At 38.7% G+C, this 21,936-nt stretch overlaps 1 protein-coding gene across 3 annotated transcripts in view; it reads left to right on the forward strand.

The window, feature by feature from the left end:
• The window catches only part of kdm4b (lysine (K)-specific demethylase 4B), a 40,810-nt gene extending 21,247 nt beyond the window's left edge, over positions 1 to 19,563 (forward strand). Inside the window, exons 9-22 of one of the 3 annotated variants that reach the window (XM_042006139.1) lie at positions 2,735 to 2,931; positions 3,131 to 3,378; positions 3,594 to 3,829; positions 3,999 to 4,119; positions 4,871 to 5,031; positions 5,147 to 5,345; positions 7,512 to 7,588; positions 7,755 to 7,810; positions 7,943 to 8,051; positions 12,557 to 12,745; positions 13,654 to 13,830; positions 14,256 to 14,375; positions 15,445 to 15,537; positions 17,387 to 19,563. In XM_042006139.1, coding sequence (XP_041862073.1) covers positions 2,735 to 2,931; positions 3,131 to 3,378; positions 3,594 to 3,829; positions 3,999 to 4,119; positions 4,871 to 5,031; positions 5,147 to 5,345; positions 7,512 to 7,588; positions 7,755 to 7,810; positions 7,943 to 8,051; positions 12,557 to 12,745; positions 13,654 to 13,830; positions 14,256 to 14,375; positions 15,445 to 15,537; positions 17,387 to 17,884 — 2,481 coding nt within the window. In that variant the 3' untranslated portion in view covers positions 17,885 to 19,563. The other 2 variants (XM_042006140.1, XM_042006141.1) reach the window with 2 other exon arrangements.
• The last annotated feature ends 2,373 nt before the right edge of the window (positions 19,564 to 21,936 follow it).

Genomic DNA, 21,936 nt, shown 5'->3' on the forward strand with positions numbered 1-21,936 from the left:
ACATAATCATGCTCTTTCAGACTTGGTTTCAATATATTTGCTCCTTATTTTTATTATTTAGTCATAATACATTATTAATCAGGAAATTAGTCATATAGAATTGCAACTTGTATTTGCCGTTCACGTCTTTCCATCCTCCAGTGTGGAGGCAGGGCTTATAATGCCAAGTGCATTGTTAACATTGAGCAGTAAGTTTACATTTCACTAGAAAAAAAAATGCATATGAATGTCTGTCCAACTGAAATTTGGAAAATGAAAAATCAAGGCTGTCGAAACCAGGCTTATACACCCAGAATATGTGGTTGGATGTAGATTGCCTTCTGCATGTACACTGCATAAGCTTTAAACTACGTATTTCTGCATCTTTATACAAAATTTTTTAAAAGCATAATTTGTGGTTGTTTGAAACACTGCCAGTTGAACTCAACTCCAATAAAAGCCTGATATTATAACTGTAGCATCTTGTAAATTCATCATTCAAGTATGTTAAACACACTGTGCCTGTATACAATGCTATTAAAAGGGAGATGCATCATAATGAGGCAGTGTTAGTTGAAATGAAAGTAAAGCAGAAACTTCTGGTCACGCATTGTGATAATCACATACTTCTGAGATCATGGATGAAATATAGCCTAAAAAAACAAAGAGAACTTGATGCAACAAAAATCAAACATGTAACTACACTTACTAAATAATATATCTACGTTTCTCATCTCCAAGTGTAAAATAATCAGCATTTTGTGTCTTAACAATCTGTGATGGCCTCTGAAATGATTCCTTGTTCTTAGGATCATTATCATTATTTTAAGTTTAGATATTATAAGTTTTCTCTCCTTTGTGGTACAGGACGGTTGGGTCATGAACCTGGTTGTGTTGTTAATATTTGCACTTTCATTGTGTTCAAGGGTTCATAAAGTTTTCCTGCTACAGGTTAAAAAATAGAAAAGTGGCTTTAGAATGAGTAGAGTTGCACTTTGAGAATGTATAATTACCTCAGTACTGCAATTATTTATCTTTATTACAAAGATTGTTAAAACAGCTCTATTCAGGGCTGCATTCCAATTGGAGAAATGTTTGCTTTTGTGCATGTTTGACAACAAAATAGCATGCACTCCTGCAGTCCTCATTAATTATTACACCTGAGATTAGCATCATATACTTGTTAAAAAATGACACAACCTATCTTAGTGTCAGTGCAGACTCTGTTATGAGTATACTTCCTGGCTCACTGTCCTAAGTTAAAAGATTTGGCATCTTCAAATGTGTTTCTTCTAATAAAGTTTTTATATATGGACACAGTATAGCATGTCTTGGACCATAGGGATGGCTGCAGTTAAGAGGTTTTCATAGATTCAAAAGAATAAGGACTTTTATTAATAAAAATGGTATATTTTGACAGGTGCTCTCCTCTGAAGGTTTCATGATGGTTCCAGTCTACTGTACTCATGCTTACTTGCCCCTCTCTGCCCTCCTACTCCCTGCTCCAACACCTTCCACCCAACACCATATTTTAATGTTTCCGCCTGTCAAGTGGTGCCAAGATGAGATGTAGGCAGGATATTGTTTTGCTGTTGTGGTTCGAGCTGTTGTGTTTCCCATAATTGAACATAAGGCTCTGAGTACAGCTCAAAGGACGATAGGGCCAGAATGTAATACAACAAGCAATGCAGAAAAGAAAACATTCCCGTCTCTCCCTGGCTCCTACCTATTTTTTGGTTGGTAATTTTTTTTTCTCCCTCATTTTGTTTCCTTTATTCCCAGACTAAGTCGTGTTGCACCTGCTATTTTTCCACTTGCTTATATCCTGTGCCGTGGTTACATTATAAAGAATATCCCTTCTTTAGTCAGCAGAATGATTCATCAATGTGTAACGTCACTGTTAAGGTTTTTGGAGTCATTTGGAAGTGACTGGTCATCGGATTTAGCTGCCACTCTCACTGCATTTGTGTTTTTCCAGCTGGGTTCATGTAACCCAGATAGATGACAGTGTCAGAGATTTACTATGCAGATATTTGATTCCCAGTTACTTTCTTTCTACTCTTGTTATCCTTTTAACCTTCTTCCACCTCACTCTATATAATAAATATATTTATATTATATAGATATAATATAAATATAATTAAAGATGATTATCAGTCCTTTGTAAATGTAGCTTGGTTATTGACATATTGAGGATGAGGCAAAAATGTCTTGATGCACATTAAAAGGAGAGTTGTGTTGATTGTGCTTAACAGACATCTGAACACAAGGATTTATTAATTCAGAAACTTGACAAATTATCTGTATAAATACATAATATTAACATTTGAGAGACATTTCTTTGTGAAGTGTGATTCCTGCTGTTTTGCTGCTCTCTCCTTGTTGTTCTTCACTGTCCTCTTTTCTGCTGCCAGTGGCATTGTTTAGCAGTTTGTCACACAGGGTTGCCTCCTCTTTTGATCCCTGACTGCACTGAGATATGTGTCAAAAAAAAGTGTAGAAGTGTGAAGTGTAGCTTGAAAAGTGCCATCTGTGGTAGCCAGCGAACAGAATCAGCTTTATCGTTATTATACATAGTAAGACATTTCATTCGTAGACAGAAGACATGGGGATTAGGCTCTAAAAATCTGAATGCAGTTTGATGTGAAACTGTTTCACAGGCCCAGTTTGTAACTGCAAAATGTTGATCTTCCTTACCCTGCAGCTGTTCTCTGCTTTAACACAGAGTTGTCCCTCTCTTCATGTTTTTGTCCAGTGTTCGTGCCGAAAGGACATGGTCAAGATCTCAATGGACGTGTTTGTCCGCCGACTGCAACCTGATCGCTACGAGCTATGGAAGCAGGGAAAAGACATTACGGTGTTGGACCACCTGAAGCCCACAGTGCTGAGCAGTCCTGAGCTAGAGCGCTGGAGGGAGCATAGAGTCACCTTCAGAGAAAGCCTCTTGCGAAGGTGAGACATAAACTGCATGCACTTATGTTCTGATGCATAAGATGTTGACAGGTAGTTCCCCAATAAACTCAGCTGTTAACATAAATGCAGTTAACATAATGGCATCTCCTGTGTTTGTAGTATACAGAACTAAAAACTAAGGATCAGTGTTGGATGTCATTTGAAAGACTTAACTTAGTTGCTTTTTGCACGATCCCAGGGCAATGCAAAAGATGAAGCAGATTCGTCGTCTAAAGCTGGAGGAGGTAAAGGTGCTGGCGGAGGAAGGAATTGAGCTGAATGCTGCTGATTATCAGCGGCAGGTGGAGGAACGTGAGGCTCAGCGCAGACAAGAGAGGGAGGAGCGTTTAGCTAGAGAGGCCATGATGACACTGGAGGCCATGGAACGCGAGGAGCAGGAGGCTGCTGAGGCTGCTGCTAAAGCAGCAGACTCTTCAGTCACAGAGGGTGAGGAGGATATGACGACAACAAAAAGACTACATGTTGTTTATGTGCATCATTCAGAATGTGTAATCAGAACCAAGACAAATGTTATCTGCAGATTCCATAGTCTTTGTTTGCAATACCCCAAGCAGTGTACCAGTTGTCACTAATCTCCTGACTTTTCCCTCTCTTTTCTCTTTTTTATTTATTTATTTTTTGGGACTCTTTTCCACAACAAGAACCAGAAACCAAACCACAGAACTTAATGGATGATGCTGACAAAAAGAAAATCAAAAAGCAAAAGAGGATCTCTACTATCCCAGCTATCATGTCTGGATTTGAAGAAGCATTTCAACAGTTTACTTCAGCTAACATGAAAAATTCAAAGAATAAAATGGTCGGTCATTTCGACGCTGAGTTTCCGAGACACAGGGACATCCCGGCTAACAGCAAAATGGATGTGACTACCACCCAGGTAACTGAAAGTCAATAGATTAATCCTCAAAGTTCTTAAAAATTATTTTAAACTTAAAAAAATAAAAAAGTATGCTGATTGGAGAATTTTTTTGTTGAGATGGATTTTATAAAGTTAAAATATGTTCAGTGAAACTTCAAGACAATATGAAATAACTCTGCTTTATTAGACGAGCTACCCCAAGATGAAAATGCCAACAGAGGTGAAGAAGAGTCGCCGACACCCGCTCAGCAAGCCACCCATGCGGACACCACTGTCCATTGTCAAGCAAGACCCAACCAGTGACAAAGGTATGAGCTTTTTATGTCACTGCACATTTAATGAACCCTTTTTCAGTTTCCTTTCTAAACTGTTTGAAAGGACAGAGGACAACATAATTGCCATGAAAGAAGTTAAGCTGAAAGAAATATCAGTTATTAATTTCAGTTAGATATTTCCATCACAACACTTGAAATAAGGAAAAGACTTTTTGATTACTGATCTGCTGAAAGAAAAACAAGCTTTTAAACTTAAATCGCCCTTTAGGGACAATGAAACCAAGACCCCCCCCCCATACCTTCTGTCTGTTTTTGTTTTTTATTTTCTGACTGACATTTATTGATCTGGGGATCATGACTTCCAATTACCTGCTTTCAAAGTCACTTAAGGCTGGCAGCCAAGGATCTGACTCTTGTCCTTCAGAAGGGTGGATGGGGGAGGGAAACACAAGTTAAAGAATCCTCCTACTTCTGTCCGAATTTAACAAACGGCGTGGATCAGTAGCTTGACAGCTTCAAAGCAAAATTTATCTTGACCCAGAGCAGCAAATTATTTTGTGATATTTTGTTAAACAGCTAATTATATCGGGCTTTGTTGTTGTCTTCATACACTATTATTATTTTTCAAGGGCTCTTCTGAAAATGGTTTGTAGGCATTTAAAAGATAAAAATTATTACCAGAAATGAATATTGTCACATCTACAAAAGGTATGAATTACTACATGTTGTTAGTATCTGTTTACACACCTGCAGCAGCCAGTCATATTTTCCGTTTTGTCCTCAGAGCTGTCCTCTCCAATGCCGCTGGACAGCGACATGAAGAAACAGGAGCACCTGTGGCAGAATCACTCCCCCAACTTTGTGGCAGAAAAGTCCTTTAATGCTGCAGTGGCTGCACTCCAACCACACTGTGCTGTCTGTTCCCTTTTCTGTCCATACACAAAGGTACATGCACACTGCTGCAGATTCACACATCGGTGGTGTAGTAATGCTAGGTATGTTAAACTCATGTTTCTACCATTTAAAGGCTCTTTTCTTTCCATGACCCTTCCAATCACAGAAAGATGCCTCCATTGTAAATGATACCCCCGATGCCTCTCTGCCCCGTCATGGCAGTGCGACTCGTCCACTTGTCCCAGAGATGTGCTTCAGCGTTGGTGCAGGAAGCACAGAGCCACCGCCTACCAACTACCACATCGGAGAGGATGGAACCAGTCTTCTGATTCGGTGTCCGTCTTGCTTTATGCAGGTTCATGCAAGTAAGTTGTCACAACAGAAAGAAAGATGATAGTTGGGTTTTATTCACTAGTGAAGCATATCTGAAGCAGTCTTTGGAAATGATCTGTTTGGAACTGAATAATGTAATCCACTTCATGTCACCAGAAGCTGACAGTCTCAGCTTCATTAGTCATGGTTTTAATTCAGTTGAATAAGTAGCTCACCAGAAACAAACCTTGAGGAAGGAAAAATAAACAGTTGCAGTGGACATCCACAAGAAGAAAATGCAGAGGGCTCTTCTTCAGGGAATTCTTTAATCTCATGATCAGGATATAAATTATCTGTGAAGATGCCACAAATTGATGTGGTTTGATTGTTTGCTGACTCAGATAAGAAATGGTGTATTATATACTTTTTGCCAGGTCAGGCATGGTAAAGCTGTTTCTGTGTCCCCTTCAGTACATCTTCATCTAAACAGGCAGAAACCACCTCAAGCTAGCATGTGAACTTTTCTGCAAATTAGTGGAAGTTTTTTTTTTTCTTTCACCTTTTGGAAACCTAGCTAATGGCCACAATTGTTTGTTTGCACTCAGGTGGTAGAGCAGGCCATCCAATGACCAGAAGGTTGACGGTTCGAATCCCACTAACCACAGTCATCTGTTATTGTGTCCTTGGGCAAGACACTCACCCTCCTTGCCTCCAGTGTCAACATCGCTAACATGTGTATGAAAGTTTGGCGGTGGTCGGCGAGGCCATTGGCTTCCACGTTTCTGTCAGTTCGTCCCAGGGCAGCTGTGTCTGCACATGTAGCTTACCATCACCAAGTATGAATGAGGAGGGAATCAAAAATGGATACAATGTGAAATCATAAAATATAAATCTAATCCGTTATTTTTATTGTTTACCCCCAGTGCAAAACCCAGTAAGTTAAGCCCAGCTTTACATATAGTTTACTTAATAATCATCTGTACTAGTTATGAATGTACAGAAAATCTTATTTTATCTGAATGATCAAATTTTTACATTTACAGAAGAATAGATGCAACTATTAAGACATATTTAGGACTCAATTGTGTAATTAACATTCATAGCTAATGGTTTATAGATTAGCAATGTGCAAATGTGATCATACAGGCTCTCTTTAGAGGGCAAAAAAAAGTTTTTATTTTTTTTATTATTACTACTATTTTATTTATTTATTCTGTTGTGCAACATTTAAATGAAAACACAGAGTCTTGGTCTCAGTCATTTTACAAACAGACACCACTGGGTATATCAGTGTGTTTCTCATTTCCCCCTTTGCCGCAGTCAGTGAGGCTTCCTTGTCTTACTCTCCTCGTATCAAGTGAAGAAGCTGTTGGAGTTAAGCAAAGTTCCTTCTGAAAGCAGTTAACCATAAACCCTTGCCAGCCCTTATTTACACCATTTTCCTCGCTTCACCGAATTCTAAAAGAAAGTAGTTGACTTTTAGAAGTAGAGTGTAAGCAAGCAGGCCGCTTGTTATCATGAATGTGTGAATGAGAGATCTCTGCATTGCTTCATATTTCAAACTCCAAAGAGAAGCTTTTAAGACTAAATATCTTCAAGTTTGTTTAGTGTTGTGAATAAACAAATTGTCTTGTATGCATACATTAACAGCAGCTACATTTTTGGAAATATCTGCTCGGATAGATGTCTTAGGCCCGTTTAAACACAAACACATAAATCACACCACGGACATGTGGACACATCCGTAGTACATAACACACACATCAACCCTCCTGGGTTCTTATTATCCCTAAAGCTGGAGTGCACCTTCAAAGCCTGTTCATTAGTCATCCAGGAATGAGCTGAGTTCAGCTGCCGAAACAGCACTACTATTGATAAGAGGGCTTCAAACAGAAAGAGTTCCTGTCAAAAAATGCCAGGTCTTCATCCCATGTCTCTGCTCCACATGGTTCTGGAGTGGAAATGGGACTGAAAGAGTATTCAGACTTGCTCAGGTGTTGCGTAAACCTACTGGCCTCTGGATTGAGAAGCTGAAATAAGAGATAGTGAAGGGAAGATTGTGTGTTTGTTGCGAAAAAACAAAACAAAAGGCTAACAGACAGGATTGGTCTTTAAATCATACGGGTAAATAGAGATGGAAGCCTTGTTGCCATGCAGATCTGACTGAATATTAACACAGTGCACGTCTACAAATGTGAATTATATCTCTTCTTTCACAGGCTGTTATGGTGTAAAGCCCGACTCTGTTAGTGACTCCTGGATGTGCTCCAGGTGTGCAGCAGGAGCCTGGACAGTGGTAAGTGGTTGCTTTAACTGAGACTTTAACATTGCAGAATTTAGTGAGCATCTGTTAATGCAGTCTATATGGACAAGTACCAACCTACATTTATAGGAATGCATGCTAAATCCAAGTTAACATCCAGAAAAACTTAATCTTCATTTTATGGATAATCTCTCTTTAGGAATGCTGTCTCTGTAACTTACGTGGGGGAGCTTTGAAAACTACCACAGATAACAGGTTAGTGCTTGGGCTTTTGCTTGTACATGATTCTCTAATAAAACCAAAGTAGTTACTCTTTTTCTGTCCTTTTTTTTTTTTTTTTTTTGCTCATGTTTTCAAGTTGCCTTCTCTTCCTGGCTTTGTCATCAGGTGGGTCCATGTTATCTGTGCCATTGCTGTAGCAGAAGCTCGCTTCATCAATGCCATTGAGAGGGAGCCAGTGGATGTCAGCGCTGTCCCAGAAACCCGCAAGAATCTGGTAAGTTAAGGCACATGAACAGGCAGAGGTCAGCATTTAAATCCAAACAGGGCCATCTTTATATTGACAATCGTCATCCCCTGTCTTCAAAGAACGTTCAGCTAGACTGTACTTATGCCCGCTGCAGAGGTTTAATTTTTCTTTTCGTGAAATCTTTCCCTCATCCTTGATCTTCTTTTCTTGCTCTTCTAGTCTTACTCTAAAACAGATTACTGCCTTCTCTGTTCACTGCTTCTATATCTGTCATTTTTTTTTAGCCCCCCTCCCCTTTTCTTGGTGGATGGGTAGATCTGTTTTTTCCAGAGAAGTGGGGTAACACAGACACGCTCAGGGGATTGGCTGAATAATCAGCTGTCATTTCTCACTGCGCCAAATGAACTGCATCGATCCCGTAGGCTGAAAGCAATTTCCCAATTGCTGCCGCATCTTTGAACACAACTTGCTCATACCATCCTTTCCTCCTTTTATTTTCATCCATCCTTCAGTCTCTGCTCCTTGTCAAGTCATAGCAGTGCTTGCTGATACATTATCACAAACCCACAAATAATGTCACCTCACTCCCTCCTCCTCTCTGAATAATCTATCAAAGACAAGCTGGGTGACATTTGCATCGGAGTGCTGTCAAAGCAGGTTTCCTCTGTTTCTTCTTAAAAGCCTTTGAGAAGAAGCTGTGCAGTCTAATGATGCAGATGCCTGGGCTGATCAAATGTGAACATGCAGCCGTGGAACCAGTTTATTTTGCACCATGTTCAGCAATCTGTGTGTTCCCCTCCCACCCTTGAACACTTGGCTCTCAAGGATGGAAAGATTTTATTCAAATCGCTTTTTATCTATTTATTTATTTTAATTCTTGGTTATTTCAGACTTTCTCAGACACTTTATTGCAGCTCAATTCCTTAATAGATGTACCATTCCCAAAAGTTGCATCTTGCACTTACAGTAGAGCTACAATTATTTGTTTTTTTTAACATTGTCTCAAGCTTAGAAATGCAAGCTGCTGAAAAGAGTCCATTTTCTAAACTGTTTTCCAGTAGCCATCAAAGGTTCAATGTCCTGCAACATCCAAAATACTAAACACAAAATGTAGCGACTATCTTGTCCTATCCTTTATTAGTCGCTCTGGGTACGGGGGATCCTGGTTATAATGCGCTTCAATGAAACACTGTCCAGACGATAAGGTTTGTTCGGGTTAACTCCCATTTATTGCACAAAAGATATAGTTACTTGCATTCCAAGAGGGCGGTATACGACGACAGGTGGAAGTGATAAAGATGAGTCTAATGAGCTATGACGACCAACAGTTAAGACGTGTCCAGGCGCTAAGCTGGTTAGTGTTCTCTGACTTCTTAACCTTTCCTTTTCTGCTGACTATCAGCGTGACTTTCAGCGTGGTCTCAGCGTTCTCTGTCAGTGTTCTATCCTCTTAGCGTTCCTTAGCGTAGCGGTAAAAAACCGTACGACCTCCCGTTACCCAAGCACACCGCGCTCTGCCGTCTCCACCCATTTATGCCCTTCCCCTCCACCCCGCCACCAATAGCGGAGGGGAATTCAAGTCACCTGTGCCGTTCTCAATATAAACAAATACCACCACTGTGATGAGCCTGGACCAAATAAGGAAAGGAAATAATGGCTCCTACACAAAACATTGAATTGATTTGTTTTGTTTATCAGCTGGCCAGTTAACTTCTTGTGGATTAATTGTTAAGTCAAAAAGTTTCCTTTTTTCTTTTTTTGAAGACTCTTTCACCCAGTAAGCTGAGCAAAACTGGTCTTATGACCAGTAATATGAATTGGTGTAAAGTTAAACCACATTGAATTTAGTCTACAAGATCATTTCAGGGCTCTTTTTTTTAATACAAAGGCCTGTAGTGTTGAAACACAAGTCATATTTTCCAACAAAAATCAGTGTTTCTGGTGTAAACACTGGTTGATTCCAACAAACACACACACTTCTGCACTGATACAACATCCAAGAAAAACATTTGAGTGAGACCTACAAACATTAAGTCAAGAAAAATGTCAGAATACAAAAGTTAAAATGCTGCTCCACTCTTATTTTGTTCTTTGTTGGTAAACTTTGCAGTCAAAGTCTGCAATCTTCTTTTATAGTAGATGAGGTGTAAACCATCTTAAATTAAACCCAAGATGTAAAATTTTAGTAGTAAGCTCAACTTAATTGAGACCCTTAATGTACACATCTGCAGCTAAATGTTGCTGTTTTGGGGTTGTGTATTGACATGGTAATAAAATAATTTAGTTTATCTATTGATTGGTGCTGTGCTACAGCTACTTGCAGTCTTTTTTATTTTTCCAGAGGAAGTGAATACACAAAAGAGGGATGGAGAAGGTGGAATAATGAGGGATTGGGCAGGTGTTTGGGAGATGGTAGAGATTCACATGAGAGCCAAATAGAATGCAGTATAATTAACTGAAATGACTGTATTTAGTTAATACATGTCAAAGCTAGCAGGATGTTATATAGTCTGTAGCATCCAAGTGTGTTTTCATGAGTCGTTGAGATTCTTAAAAGGGCTGCTGCTGTTTTCAATAATTAGGCTGTAGACAAATTTACACAAATTTATAAACCCAAATGGTACTCCGTAACAGCTGCCCTTGTCACATTGAGATGCTGTTAGGTGACCCACACATTATTGATCTGTCATCCATGTGTGTGCTTTCAAAATGGCAGGCCAGCATTGGAGATTCAAAAGTGTGACAACAACAATGGTGTGTGGTCCACTGTGCAAGCCTGTCCCTGTTTTTGAAGTCCGACTAGGTGACATCATATAAACAAGGATAGTCTGGCCACATTTCGACCAATTTATCTTCCAAAATGTAGTCATTGACAACTTCGCTGTGGGTGGCCATCTTGGAATCATGTGAGCGAATCATGTGAGTCTTGATTGGTCACTTGAATTTCTGCCCTCAGCACGTAACTTTCGTACCACGCAGACGGTGAGTTTTTTGCCTCGCGAGGCAAGAAATATCTAACGTGTTTGATTTTCACCTCAAGGCCTCGCGAGGTAGAAAGGTCAGCGAAAATAAGGCGCACACGGCGAGCTCTCTGCTGAGAAAACAGTCTCGAATGACTTTTAGCTCAGTAGATAGTTCTCGTGTGCGGCAGGCTTTAGGCGTTGTATTGTCAGTGTGTTTGCTCCGTTGCTATTATCAGGCTCCAGTAGCCTCTGTTTTTAGACTTATTCATTTAGTAGGGTTTAGATCAGGGGCCGTGCTCAGGCAGCCTCTGGATCTTAAAGTCGGTTTGGTGTGTGAGACATCAGCTTACTGTGATGGATTTTGTAAGCAGTGTGGGAGTTAAGTGTGATAAATAGTTTAATCTGTTTTTAAAGGTAGCGGTCTTACATAAAGCACATTTATTTCAATTTAGGGGAAAATGGGGGATGGTAAAGGAAGGTAGATGGACAAAAACCAGTTGACATGGTTGGCTTTGAAGTAATTTAAAATGTAGAATAATTAAGTCCTGTGTAACGAGTGGTGCGTCCTGAAGGGACACTGGAGATTTGAGAAGAGCATCCATGCAGGATTTGTTAAAGGTGAACAAGCAAGGTAAAATGCCAAAAAAAAGGACTATGGAATAAAAATGATCTTTTGAATGTCAAAGTGATACTTCAGTCTGGTTTAATTAACAAGTGTAAACTTAAAAAAAAAATAAATAAAATGTCACCACTGCACTAACCCAAGTGACACAGATGATTAGACAAGCTTGTTGTGTACAAAGGTGAAAACAGCCGTTCTATTTTTAATGAGGAAAAAATCTTTTTGAGAAAAGAAGAATCTAAGATCAAAGAGACAAGAAAACTAAAACAAGGTTGATTCCTGCTTCTTTCCATTTCATGAAATTTCCTGCAATTACTGCAATTTCACTCTTTTTCAAACAAGAAGAGTGAAATAAATCCAGACTAACTTTTAGCATTGGATGCACTGGTGCACCTAACTTTTTAATTTGGGTGCACCAGCAAATTTTCACAGCATCACTCTCAGAACTTTCACAACCAAGTAACTGATCGTTTTGTGGAGTAGGATACACACATTGATTTATATACAAATAAAAGCAAGACCACAAATTGGTGTCTGTTTTCATTTTTAAAAAATAAATAAAGATTGTTATTCTCTTGATAAGCAACCTAAGTTAAAACAGATTAAATTACCAGATTTCCCAGTTTTAAAAACAAGTAAGAGTTTAACTGAGGTTAAAAATCAGGTTTGTGTTCATATCTGTAATTTACTTAGAATGAATATGAATTGTTAAGAACACATGAATGAAGCAAATTGGCTCTATCCATCGTCTCTTGCTTCTATAAAAGAAACGTTGTTTCAAGGTCAGATAGGTCAGATGTGCTGATGAGATATTGAACTTTTTCAGAGGTCAATTTGTTGCCAGTGAAATAGATAAGTTCTTATAATTGGAATTTCTTGTGTCAGTGCAAAGTACCTTTAACCTGTAAGGAAAAACCAAATGATTTTATATTTTTGTTTATTTGCAGAAATGTGTGTTCTGCCATAGCAAGAGTTTTAATCAGAACCGTGGCGCCTGCATCCAGTGCACGTATGAGAACTGTGCCACCTCCTTCCACGTCACCTGTGCCCAGATAGCTGGAGTGGTGATGAAGCCTGCTGACTGGCCCTACGTGGTGTCCGTCACCTGTCAAAAGCATAAAAGGAGCACCCCGAAGGTAAGTGCAAATCAAGGAAATGGAGATCGCCGTTATTGTGTCTGCCCCTCCCTTTTTTCCATTAAAATGAATTATTTGGACAGGACAATGCAAGTTGATGAATATTATATGAAATACGCTTGATTCTAGACCACGGCAAATTTTTCAGAAGATGTTAAAACATTCATTGTCTGAACTGCTTAGTCCATTAAGGGTTGCAGGTAAGCTGGAGCCTATCCCAGCATTAACAGATGAGAGGCAGGGTACACTCTGGACAGATCACCAGTCCATTACAGGGCCAACACATAGGGGACAAACAACTCGCACTCGAGAATTTAGAGTCATCAATTAACCCACGCTTACACGAGGAGAACATGAATACTCCCCCCCACCGAGAGCAGCCATTTTATAGAAAACAAATAAAAAAAAATAAAGTAATAAAACAACAATCAATAAAACATACAATATAAAAAATGTATACGAACATTAATTAATGCCAAATATCATGGAAAAGCAGTCATTTAAAATGCAAGCCACATATTTCAGCCATCAATGTTTATTTTGTTTTATTCTTTCTAAGTTTTCAACACTGACCTTTCTGTCAGGCTTTTGGATATTTTTCTGTTTTAGATGCCTTCAATCTTAGTTGATTTAAGCATGTACTTAATTCTGAGATTAGACATGTTTGTAGAAATGTTCTACCGAATATTGTCATTGTTGAGCTGCATAAAGCCCTTTCCAGTTGACTGGATAATTAAAACAAAGACAAGTGCTTGACAGTGCATTTATTTTAAATATAACCGCCTTGTTTTTGATCAATTTGCTTTAAATTTTGATTTTCAGAACATGTCTGTTTTAAATTTGAAAAAACACGCACATTTCCAGTAAAATGTCAGTTCTAACCCTTGTGTCTGTTTTGTTCATTTTAGCCTCGAACAGCTCCCAAAACCCCACAAGAACTGGACCTGGGCCAGAAGGTGATTGGACGCAGCAACGATGGCTGGTACTACCCCTGCACCATCATCGGCATGGCAACACAGACGTTCTTTGAGGTCAACTTTGATGACGGGTCATACTGGGACAACCTACACCCAGAAAACGTAGTAGTGAGTATCCTTTCTTGAATTCCTAACTCCTAATTGAAAAGTATAATTTTCCATTTTAAACTCAGAGATATCCTAGCAACTGATGCGTGTGCTTTGTAGACTGAGCGACTTGAAATTATAATGACTAAATCTAAATGTGTGTAAGCTTTAATAAGCTTTAAGTTAGGAACTAACTGAAATTTAATAACCTAAATCCCCTGAGGGATAAACATCGACTAAAGATGTGGTTGAACTATGTGAAAACTATTTATAGAAGTCTAATGTAAATTACCAGAATTATCACATCTACTAAATAAATTTCAGAGGAATTGAAATTCTCAATTTTATCTGCATTTAGCAGCTTGAACCTCATAAATGTCTCACTCACAAACTCAGCTTCTCTACATTCTGTACCCCCCCGCCTTCATTCCCTCCTCATCCTTTAGAGTCACGACTGCCTGCGTAACGGTCCTCCTGAAGCAGGGGAAATGATTGTGGTGAACACACCTGACGGTCAGATCCTCAATGCATCCTTTATCAAACAGCACGTTCACAAGCTCTACCAGGTGAGGGAAACTCTGCAAGCCTTCTTTTATTACATTTTACAGATCCGTTATTGATTCTTTTGTGAGGTTAAATGTGGCGTTATTGTTTGAACATTTCATATGATGCTCCTTTGCAAAAGGACTTTAGGTGACCCATTATGTGGACTTTTGGTAAAAAAGTGTTTTGTTTCTAGCATCTGGTTTTGCTCCCAGGTTTGTTATTAACCAATGTGGCTGCAGATTAATTCCTGCAGATGATGGTGGATCATTGTGATACAGTTTGGATTGAGAAATGAAGTGGAGTGATGTTTTTGGTGATTGATTGGGCCAAATCAACACTGCTTAAGGAGTAAAAAAAGCAGAAAATACTAACTTTTTGAGTTCTACTTGAGAAGAAACATGCTAAAAATGATTTGCAAACATACAAACACAAGAATGCAACCAAACACAAAGGTTAAAGTTGCCACGATGATTATGATGATTAAGGATACACTTTGTTTTCTTATAATCAGCTATTTGATTTATCTTGGTTGTGTTTTTTTTTTTTTTTTTTTTTCAGGTGGATTTTTTTTGTCCCTTTAATTTTTTCAGTTTGCTTACATTTTAATTGCATAGAAACACCATTTTTTCTGTTCTTTTTTTCTTTCATGTGTTTCATGTGCTGCTGTGTTGAGCGACAAACAAGCCTCCTGCTGGTCACAGACACAGAGCCATCAAACCTGAGCCTATCCCCTTCTGATGATTTTTTTTTTTAAATTCAAACATTTTACTTATTTCATTTTTAATACGGTCTGAATATTGCTTAATGTAGGCTCGTGCGCAGTCAGTAAACAGCGTTTGTTCAATGAAACACTCAAGGGCAATTTGGTGAGAGCGCATGGTTAATGGAACAATTCGTTACTGTGAGCCTCACAAATATGTCCTCATTTGTCATTCAATTTATATTCTTACTAGCTCATGTAAACTCATAAGTGTGTTGGGATATTTTTTCTCACACCTCTTCGTGTGCACACAATAGGTTTTTCTTAAATCGCTGCAGAAAAACTACAGAAAATATGAGTTAATCTGCTGTTTTGTCGTATCTGTATAGGTTGAGTTTCAGGACCAAAGTCAACTGATGCTCAAACACTCGGAGATCTTCCACCAGGACCATGAATTACCTAAAAGGGTCAAAGCCCGGTTGGTAAGTATGCTCGTGAAATGCTGCTGTCCTCTTACACCAGCCAAAGGATACGTTTGGTTTTCTTCTTTAGTAAAAGACAGTTAAAGTAGCTGCAAATGAAACGGCTATTTAATCACAGAGGATGTTTGGGTAAAATGGCATTGTTAGTCTGAGTAAATATTGATTTTATCTACAGAGAAAGATGTAAGAGACTCCATCAGCATTTATGTCAAGAGAAGGGTGGGCAGATTTAAGATTAAGATTACAATTATTTACCACAAAGCTTGCACACACACTTACATATTTCATACGTTATGGCCAAGTAGTAAATTAAGTAGCTGTTAAAAAAAAAAAAAAACATTCTGTGAATAAAACGGCACATTCGCATCCTAGATGGACTTTCTGTCATCTTAGTTGTATTGTACCAGGAAAAAAAACACTTTCTGGGACAACCACAGATTATGTTAGATAGTAAACTGGCATTCTATGTAAATGGTAATAGAGTAAAGTTTGTGTTGGCAAAACATTAGCCTCAAACAGAACCACCAATAGATTAACATCTCTCAATTAATTTTTTGTTGGTTTTTTTTTCACTTATTTTACCTTTTTTGGCCTTAAATTAGCTCCCAAAAAAACATTGAGAAATGAAAGGTGAAAGCAGTACCTTAAAAGATAAATATGCAATACAATATTTAGAACCTGGCACCGTGACCAGAGAGAGCAGTTAAATTCTTTGTGTGTGTTAAAGCTCAAACACTCTAGTTTTAATTTGGTGTACCTTGGTTGGCCTCATATTTATATTTTAGAGCAGGGGTATTCAACTAAAATTTAAAGAGGTCCAGCTGGAGAAAAACATATGGAGCCAAGGGCCGGGCTAGCTGAGCCTGCGCTCTAAAATAACCAAGCGGGGGCCAGTGAAGGCCGGACCCTCTCTCAGAGAGGGTTGTGGACAGGCACCACTCATGAAAATTTAAAGGTTCAGACATGGAAACAGCCCGTTCTCATTAGAGCTCACTAGAGCCACATTTAGAATGGCTGAAATTAAGGACCAAGGCGGAATTTGGGTTAATACACTTTGAAAACAGTGTTGTTGGACCTCTGAAACCTATATAAATTGTTGAAAAAAAGTGTTATTAAAAATTAAAATAAGACATGACTCATCTCAAAAAGACCTAGGGTGAAACTGTCTCCTCGTGTTGTTATGAGAAAGTGAAACAGATGTCTATCGGTCTCACGAATAAGAAGTTTTTTGATGGGCTGCATGATGAGCCCTCCAATACACTCTCTTTTATAGTCTTTATTATAAATAATTAAAATATTTCTTATTTCATCCCATACTGAGTTGAGTAATTGATTATTCAGTCAATGCAGACAGTTTGTGTAAAAGCTACTTTGCATATATTGACAGACAATAATAATAATGATAATGATATATGGATATTTTCTTTATTAATCCCTATTGAGAAATTTAGCTCTGCATTAAACCCATCTCTAGATGTAATTGAGAGCAGTGGGCTGCCATGTTTCAGTGCCTGGGGAGCAGTTGTAGCAGGACATGTTAAATGACACTGAATACAGGTCAAATACTGATTGACTAAAAGTTAGTTTGAGCTGGCACTTGGAAGCAACGGCCTGTTTCATCCCTAAGAGGATTAAGCATGAGCTTACCAATTTACCAGCAACAGCATTCCAACATCAAACGTATCCCACACCAACATGAGACGCTAGTGCTGCGCCTTGCTGTTATTGTTTGGTTGATAAAAGAGAAGCGAATATACAAAAATTAAAAAACTGAGGGAAAGCAGACCTATGATGAGTTAAAAGTAACCTTTCTCCCTACCAAAACCGTATATATTCTGTCTTCTCTCAGGCTATACCCGCTGCACAGGAGGAGGTTTCCCCAGCAGATGAAGCCCAAGCAGCTAAACGCCCCCGACTGCCCTCCAGTTCAACCCCACCTGCTGATGTCCCCATGGAAACAAGTAATCTGTCAGTTGGCCCCCAAACTGCAGTACCAGCCCTGCTGCATGACAGTATTAGTTCACCACCAATCTCAGAGCCTTTGTCCCAACCCACCGCAACCCCACAGGAAGCCCCTGTCCCTTCCAGTGGCAGTCAGATGGACATGGACACCCTCACCGATTCTCTCACAGAGTCGCCCCTGGTCTCAGACCCCTTGCTGACGCCACAGTCCAACACCTTTCAGGCTACTTTGAACTCTGATCCCCTCCTGTCCACCCCGTCCCCTCTGCCTCCACCCCAGCACATGTCCAACAGCTACACACCCAGCAGTGGCTTTGTTTCCTACATGGAGACTCTCCTTCACTCACGTTTTCCTCAGGACGAAGGCCCCGGCCCCCTGTATTAAAAACCAACCATTGTTCTTACTCAGCCGGTGTAGGCTGGGCTCATAGGAAGTAAGCTAATGGAGGTGGACTCTGAGTGCTGTATTATTGGACAAATATTTCCTTCTGTGGCTCTGAGAGCTATGAGCAGGAGAGGGAAACAACACGGAATCACAAGCACTCTTTTAATGCATGTTACTTTTCTATTTTTGAGTAAACGTATTTGCAGTGATGCTTTAGTCTACTCTGAAGCAGCAGCTAAAGAGCACAGGGCTTTTTTTTCATTGACATTAATATTATTATTATTATTATTATAATTGGTGGATTTTTTTGTTAGCTTTTAAAGACTGTGTTGCTTTTTGTTTTTGTTCAGCTGCTGTTTTTTTTTCTTTTCATCTTAATATAAATATGTCTGAGCGGCATCAACTCCATACCTCGTTGCATTTACTAAATAACAGCACACTCCCTTGTTCTTTCTATAGGAATTGTTACGGTGGCCTCTCAGCAATGAGGCAGTGATGGACACGAACTCTCTCTCTCTGTCTCTCTCTCTTTTTTTTTTTTTTAAACCGATAACCAGCAAACACAAAATCTATTTTTCAAGCCAGCCAATGATGGCTTTGAAACTGGTAAAGTTAGTGTCATATTGTTCATCTACAGGATATTTTCAGTGAGGTGTTCTTGTTGGACTGCAAGAGGTAAATGGGGGGAAAGGGGATTAAAAAAGAAATGTATTGTAGTGGGAACTCAGTATTTAAATGTCTTAGTCAAATATTGAAAGAATTATTTGTAATAGAAAATAACTGTTGAATGCAAACACTAGTAGATTTGTCTGCAGGATGCATTGCATTTTGTGAAGATGTGTCACAGTAGTTAACAGATGACATCTTTATGTATTGATTTCATATGGCGGCTCCACTGTTTTTTTTTTTGTTTTTTTTTGTTTTGTTTTGTTTTTTTTCTTCATTTTTTGAAAACACCGAAAATCTCTCAGGGTTCCTACGTTTGGAAAATAAATTTTAATCTTCAAGTCTTCATGCTGTGTGGGATGTATACGACGACCCAGAAATTTTTCTCACTCATATTGGGCTTGGAAATATGCAACTTGATTCTGTTCTTCTGTAGTTTGCCCTCTGTCAAACTGTCAAATAGCCACTTTTAGCACTTCAACTGGCCAACATTGTCTGTTAAGATGATTTTGTAAAAGGAAAAATTTGTAGGAACCCTAAAATCTGGATATATTGCACCCTTCTCGATTTATATTGTATATGTAAATCAGTATTGTAATTAGCTGAATGATGTCTGTTCTGTTCTGTGCCCTTCCTGTGTTAATTATTTTGAACTGAAGTCACAAACTTGGCTATAAATGAATATTTATACCTTTCTTTACAGTAGTTTTACTGTGAGATAGTTTCCCAATAACTAACATTTGTCTTTGTTTTAGTTTTCCCCGGATATGGCTACTCTGTGCTTCAAAGGTGCTACAGAAATACGAAACTACTGATGAACTGATACCCCCCACCCAACGTCGTCTGGTGTACATACCACATGCCTTGTGTTGTGAATCAAATTTATAAATGTCACAAGTTTCTTCTTCCTTTTCCTTTTGAAACTGAAATGTTTGAAACAGAAATAAGTTGCTTTTGACATCCATTAAAACATGTTAATTCATGGGGATTAAAGTGGGTTGCCAGTCACACCAGCTCTTCGTGTTTGTGTGTTTAGTACCATAAAGATCCAAAAAGTAAATCAGATAAATCACTTAACCTTTTTATTACACTAAGATGAAATATTTGTGGTCACTAAAAATGAATTTCTATTTGGTCATGAAGCTGGCTATAATTTCCAGGAAACTTAAGTCTTGGTCTGTTCTAAAGCTAACTTGTCTGTGAATTTAATAAATCATGGTGTGTTATTACCCAGTCACCTGTGTAATATCTGCACCCGGGATCTATAAATCAGATCAAGTTAAACAGAAAGCAGCTATTTTGCGATTTACTCTGAAATGATGCCAACGCACTCAGGAGCACTGTCAGAAACAGGTACATTTCTCTTTATTTGACGCACCATTTCTAGAACAGCACAAGGTATTTAAAAACACCTATGTGGTAATTAATTTCTCACGCCTTTAATTGTTAACATCCTATCACAAAAAGCACAAGCTAAGTTTACCTCAGGCTTGAGTTCTTATATATTCCAAAATACAGCTCTCCCACATCACTGATGTGCATCAACCTTCGTTTGATTAGTTGCAAACACTATTTTTAAATCTGTTTTATAAATTATGCACCATAGTTTTCAAATGATCTCAAATTTAATTACCTCGTCAGTCTGTTTTATTTTAGCGGTTTGCTGCTTTTGGCCAATTTAATAAATGAAAATGACTGAAATCAGAATATTTTTATGCGTTCCTGTTGATAAGTTCAGTGATGGTGAAAATGAAGGATAGCGTGGTCTAAATTGGGTAACTGCAATGGTCCTTAGATGAAGAAATAGCATGAATTTGTAGTTCAAAACGGACAGGGTGTTTTATTCATTGCTGCAGTGGCTCATTGACAGCATTCTGTGTGTAGCGTTAAACACACAGCAGGGAACTGTGTTTTTTGTGCTTCCTTCCTGAGAACATCACACTAGTTATTTATACATGGTATATGCAATTAGTAAGAACTGCCTGCTAATTGCATGAAAAGAAACCCCCTAAAAAAATTATACCAGGTTTCCTGTAAGGGCATTTGACTTACGCAAATGAGGTGTGTTAGATGTGTGCTTTCTTGTTTGTTTCTGTGTGTATGTATGTGTGTTTTTCATGTTTGAACACACATTTTAATCCACAAGCCAAAGAAATTATGCAAACACACAGGGTTGTGTTTAAGACAGTGGCCTTTTCTTAGTATCTTTTTATCAGGTTTGACTATAAGGATGTTAATTTTCTCTTGACCTGTACATCTACTCAGGTCATAGAGAGTAGTGTAAATTTTACAATACTGTTCCATTTAACAACTTGCTGTCAAAAGTAAAACTGTCATTGGGTATTCCAGATTTGTATTGTCTTTACATATTTCCCCAAGGGACCCTATCCGCCTGCTCTTGGTTCAAATTTGTGACAGGGCTGTCAGCAACAACTTGTTTCTGGAGACTTTCTGAATAATTTGCAAGCAGTGCTCCACAAAAGATCCAAAATGGATGCAGCGTCACATTTCATAATATTTGGGATGTATGTCATACATAGATCATGACCCTCTGTTCGAGATGATTAATGAACGATACAATTCTTAAACAACACATCACACCAGAGTGATAAAACAATATCAGTTAGACATGATCAGTTTAAATGGCCTCTCTGTTCTGATGCACAAACCTGAAAGAAAGTTGGTGGGTAGAGGAAACAAGTTAAATTAAAGGTCACTAAAAGAACAAGAAATCTTAGACTTTTGGATAATTTGTTGATTTAGGCATTGGTTCACCTTTGCATAGACACATGACCATGACCATTGCATAAAATCTACTACTACTACCAGTGCGTATGCCAAGCTTGCATTGCCCTTGCTGGATCAGGGTGGCCATTAACATTCTGAAGTGGCCGCCGTCTCTTTGCAGAGGAACTGGGGACGTGCCAGCTTGGCAATTACTTTAACAACTCAAGAGTTTGATTTCTTTATTCTGCTAAACTCAGCCAGGGTTAAAACTAAGGAGAAACAGGAGGAAGAGGACTTTTAAGGACAAAAGTTTATGCTGTCCCAGCTGTAGTTTAGTTGAACAAAAGGAGCAAGAAACTTTGGATGTTTTTTAGTTATAAATTTAAGACAGTTTGGAGAACTAGAGGTGTTACAGCGGCTGGAGAAACAACACATACCTGTAAGTTCAGAGTGCGTGGCAGTCAGTTAGTATGTCCATCAAAATGTCCTTCAGCATGACATTAAAACCTCTCACTTAATGGTTGACTATCAGACAGCTGAATGGCCCACATGGAAATGGAAAGTACTGAATGCAGTGGGATCTAATTGCAGATGAAAGTGGCAATTATGTTGACAAGCTGGTTGATATGACAGGCCCCATTATAGCCTTAAGCTTTTAT

This window comes from Melanotaenia boesemani, chromosome 14 (genome assembly GCF_017639745.1).
Source record: "Melanotaenia boesemani isolate fMelBoe1 chromosome 14, fMelBoe1.pri, whole genome shotgun sequence".
Lineage (NCBI taxonomy): Eukaryota > Metazoa > Chordata > Actinopteri > Atheriniformes > Melanotaeniidae > Melanotaenia > Melanotaenia boesemani.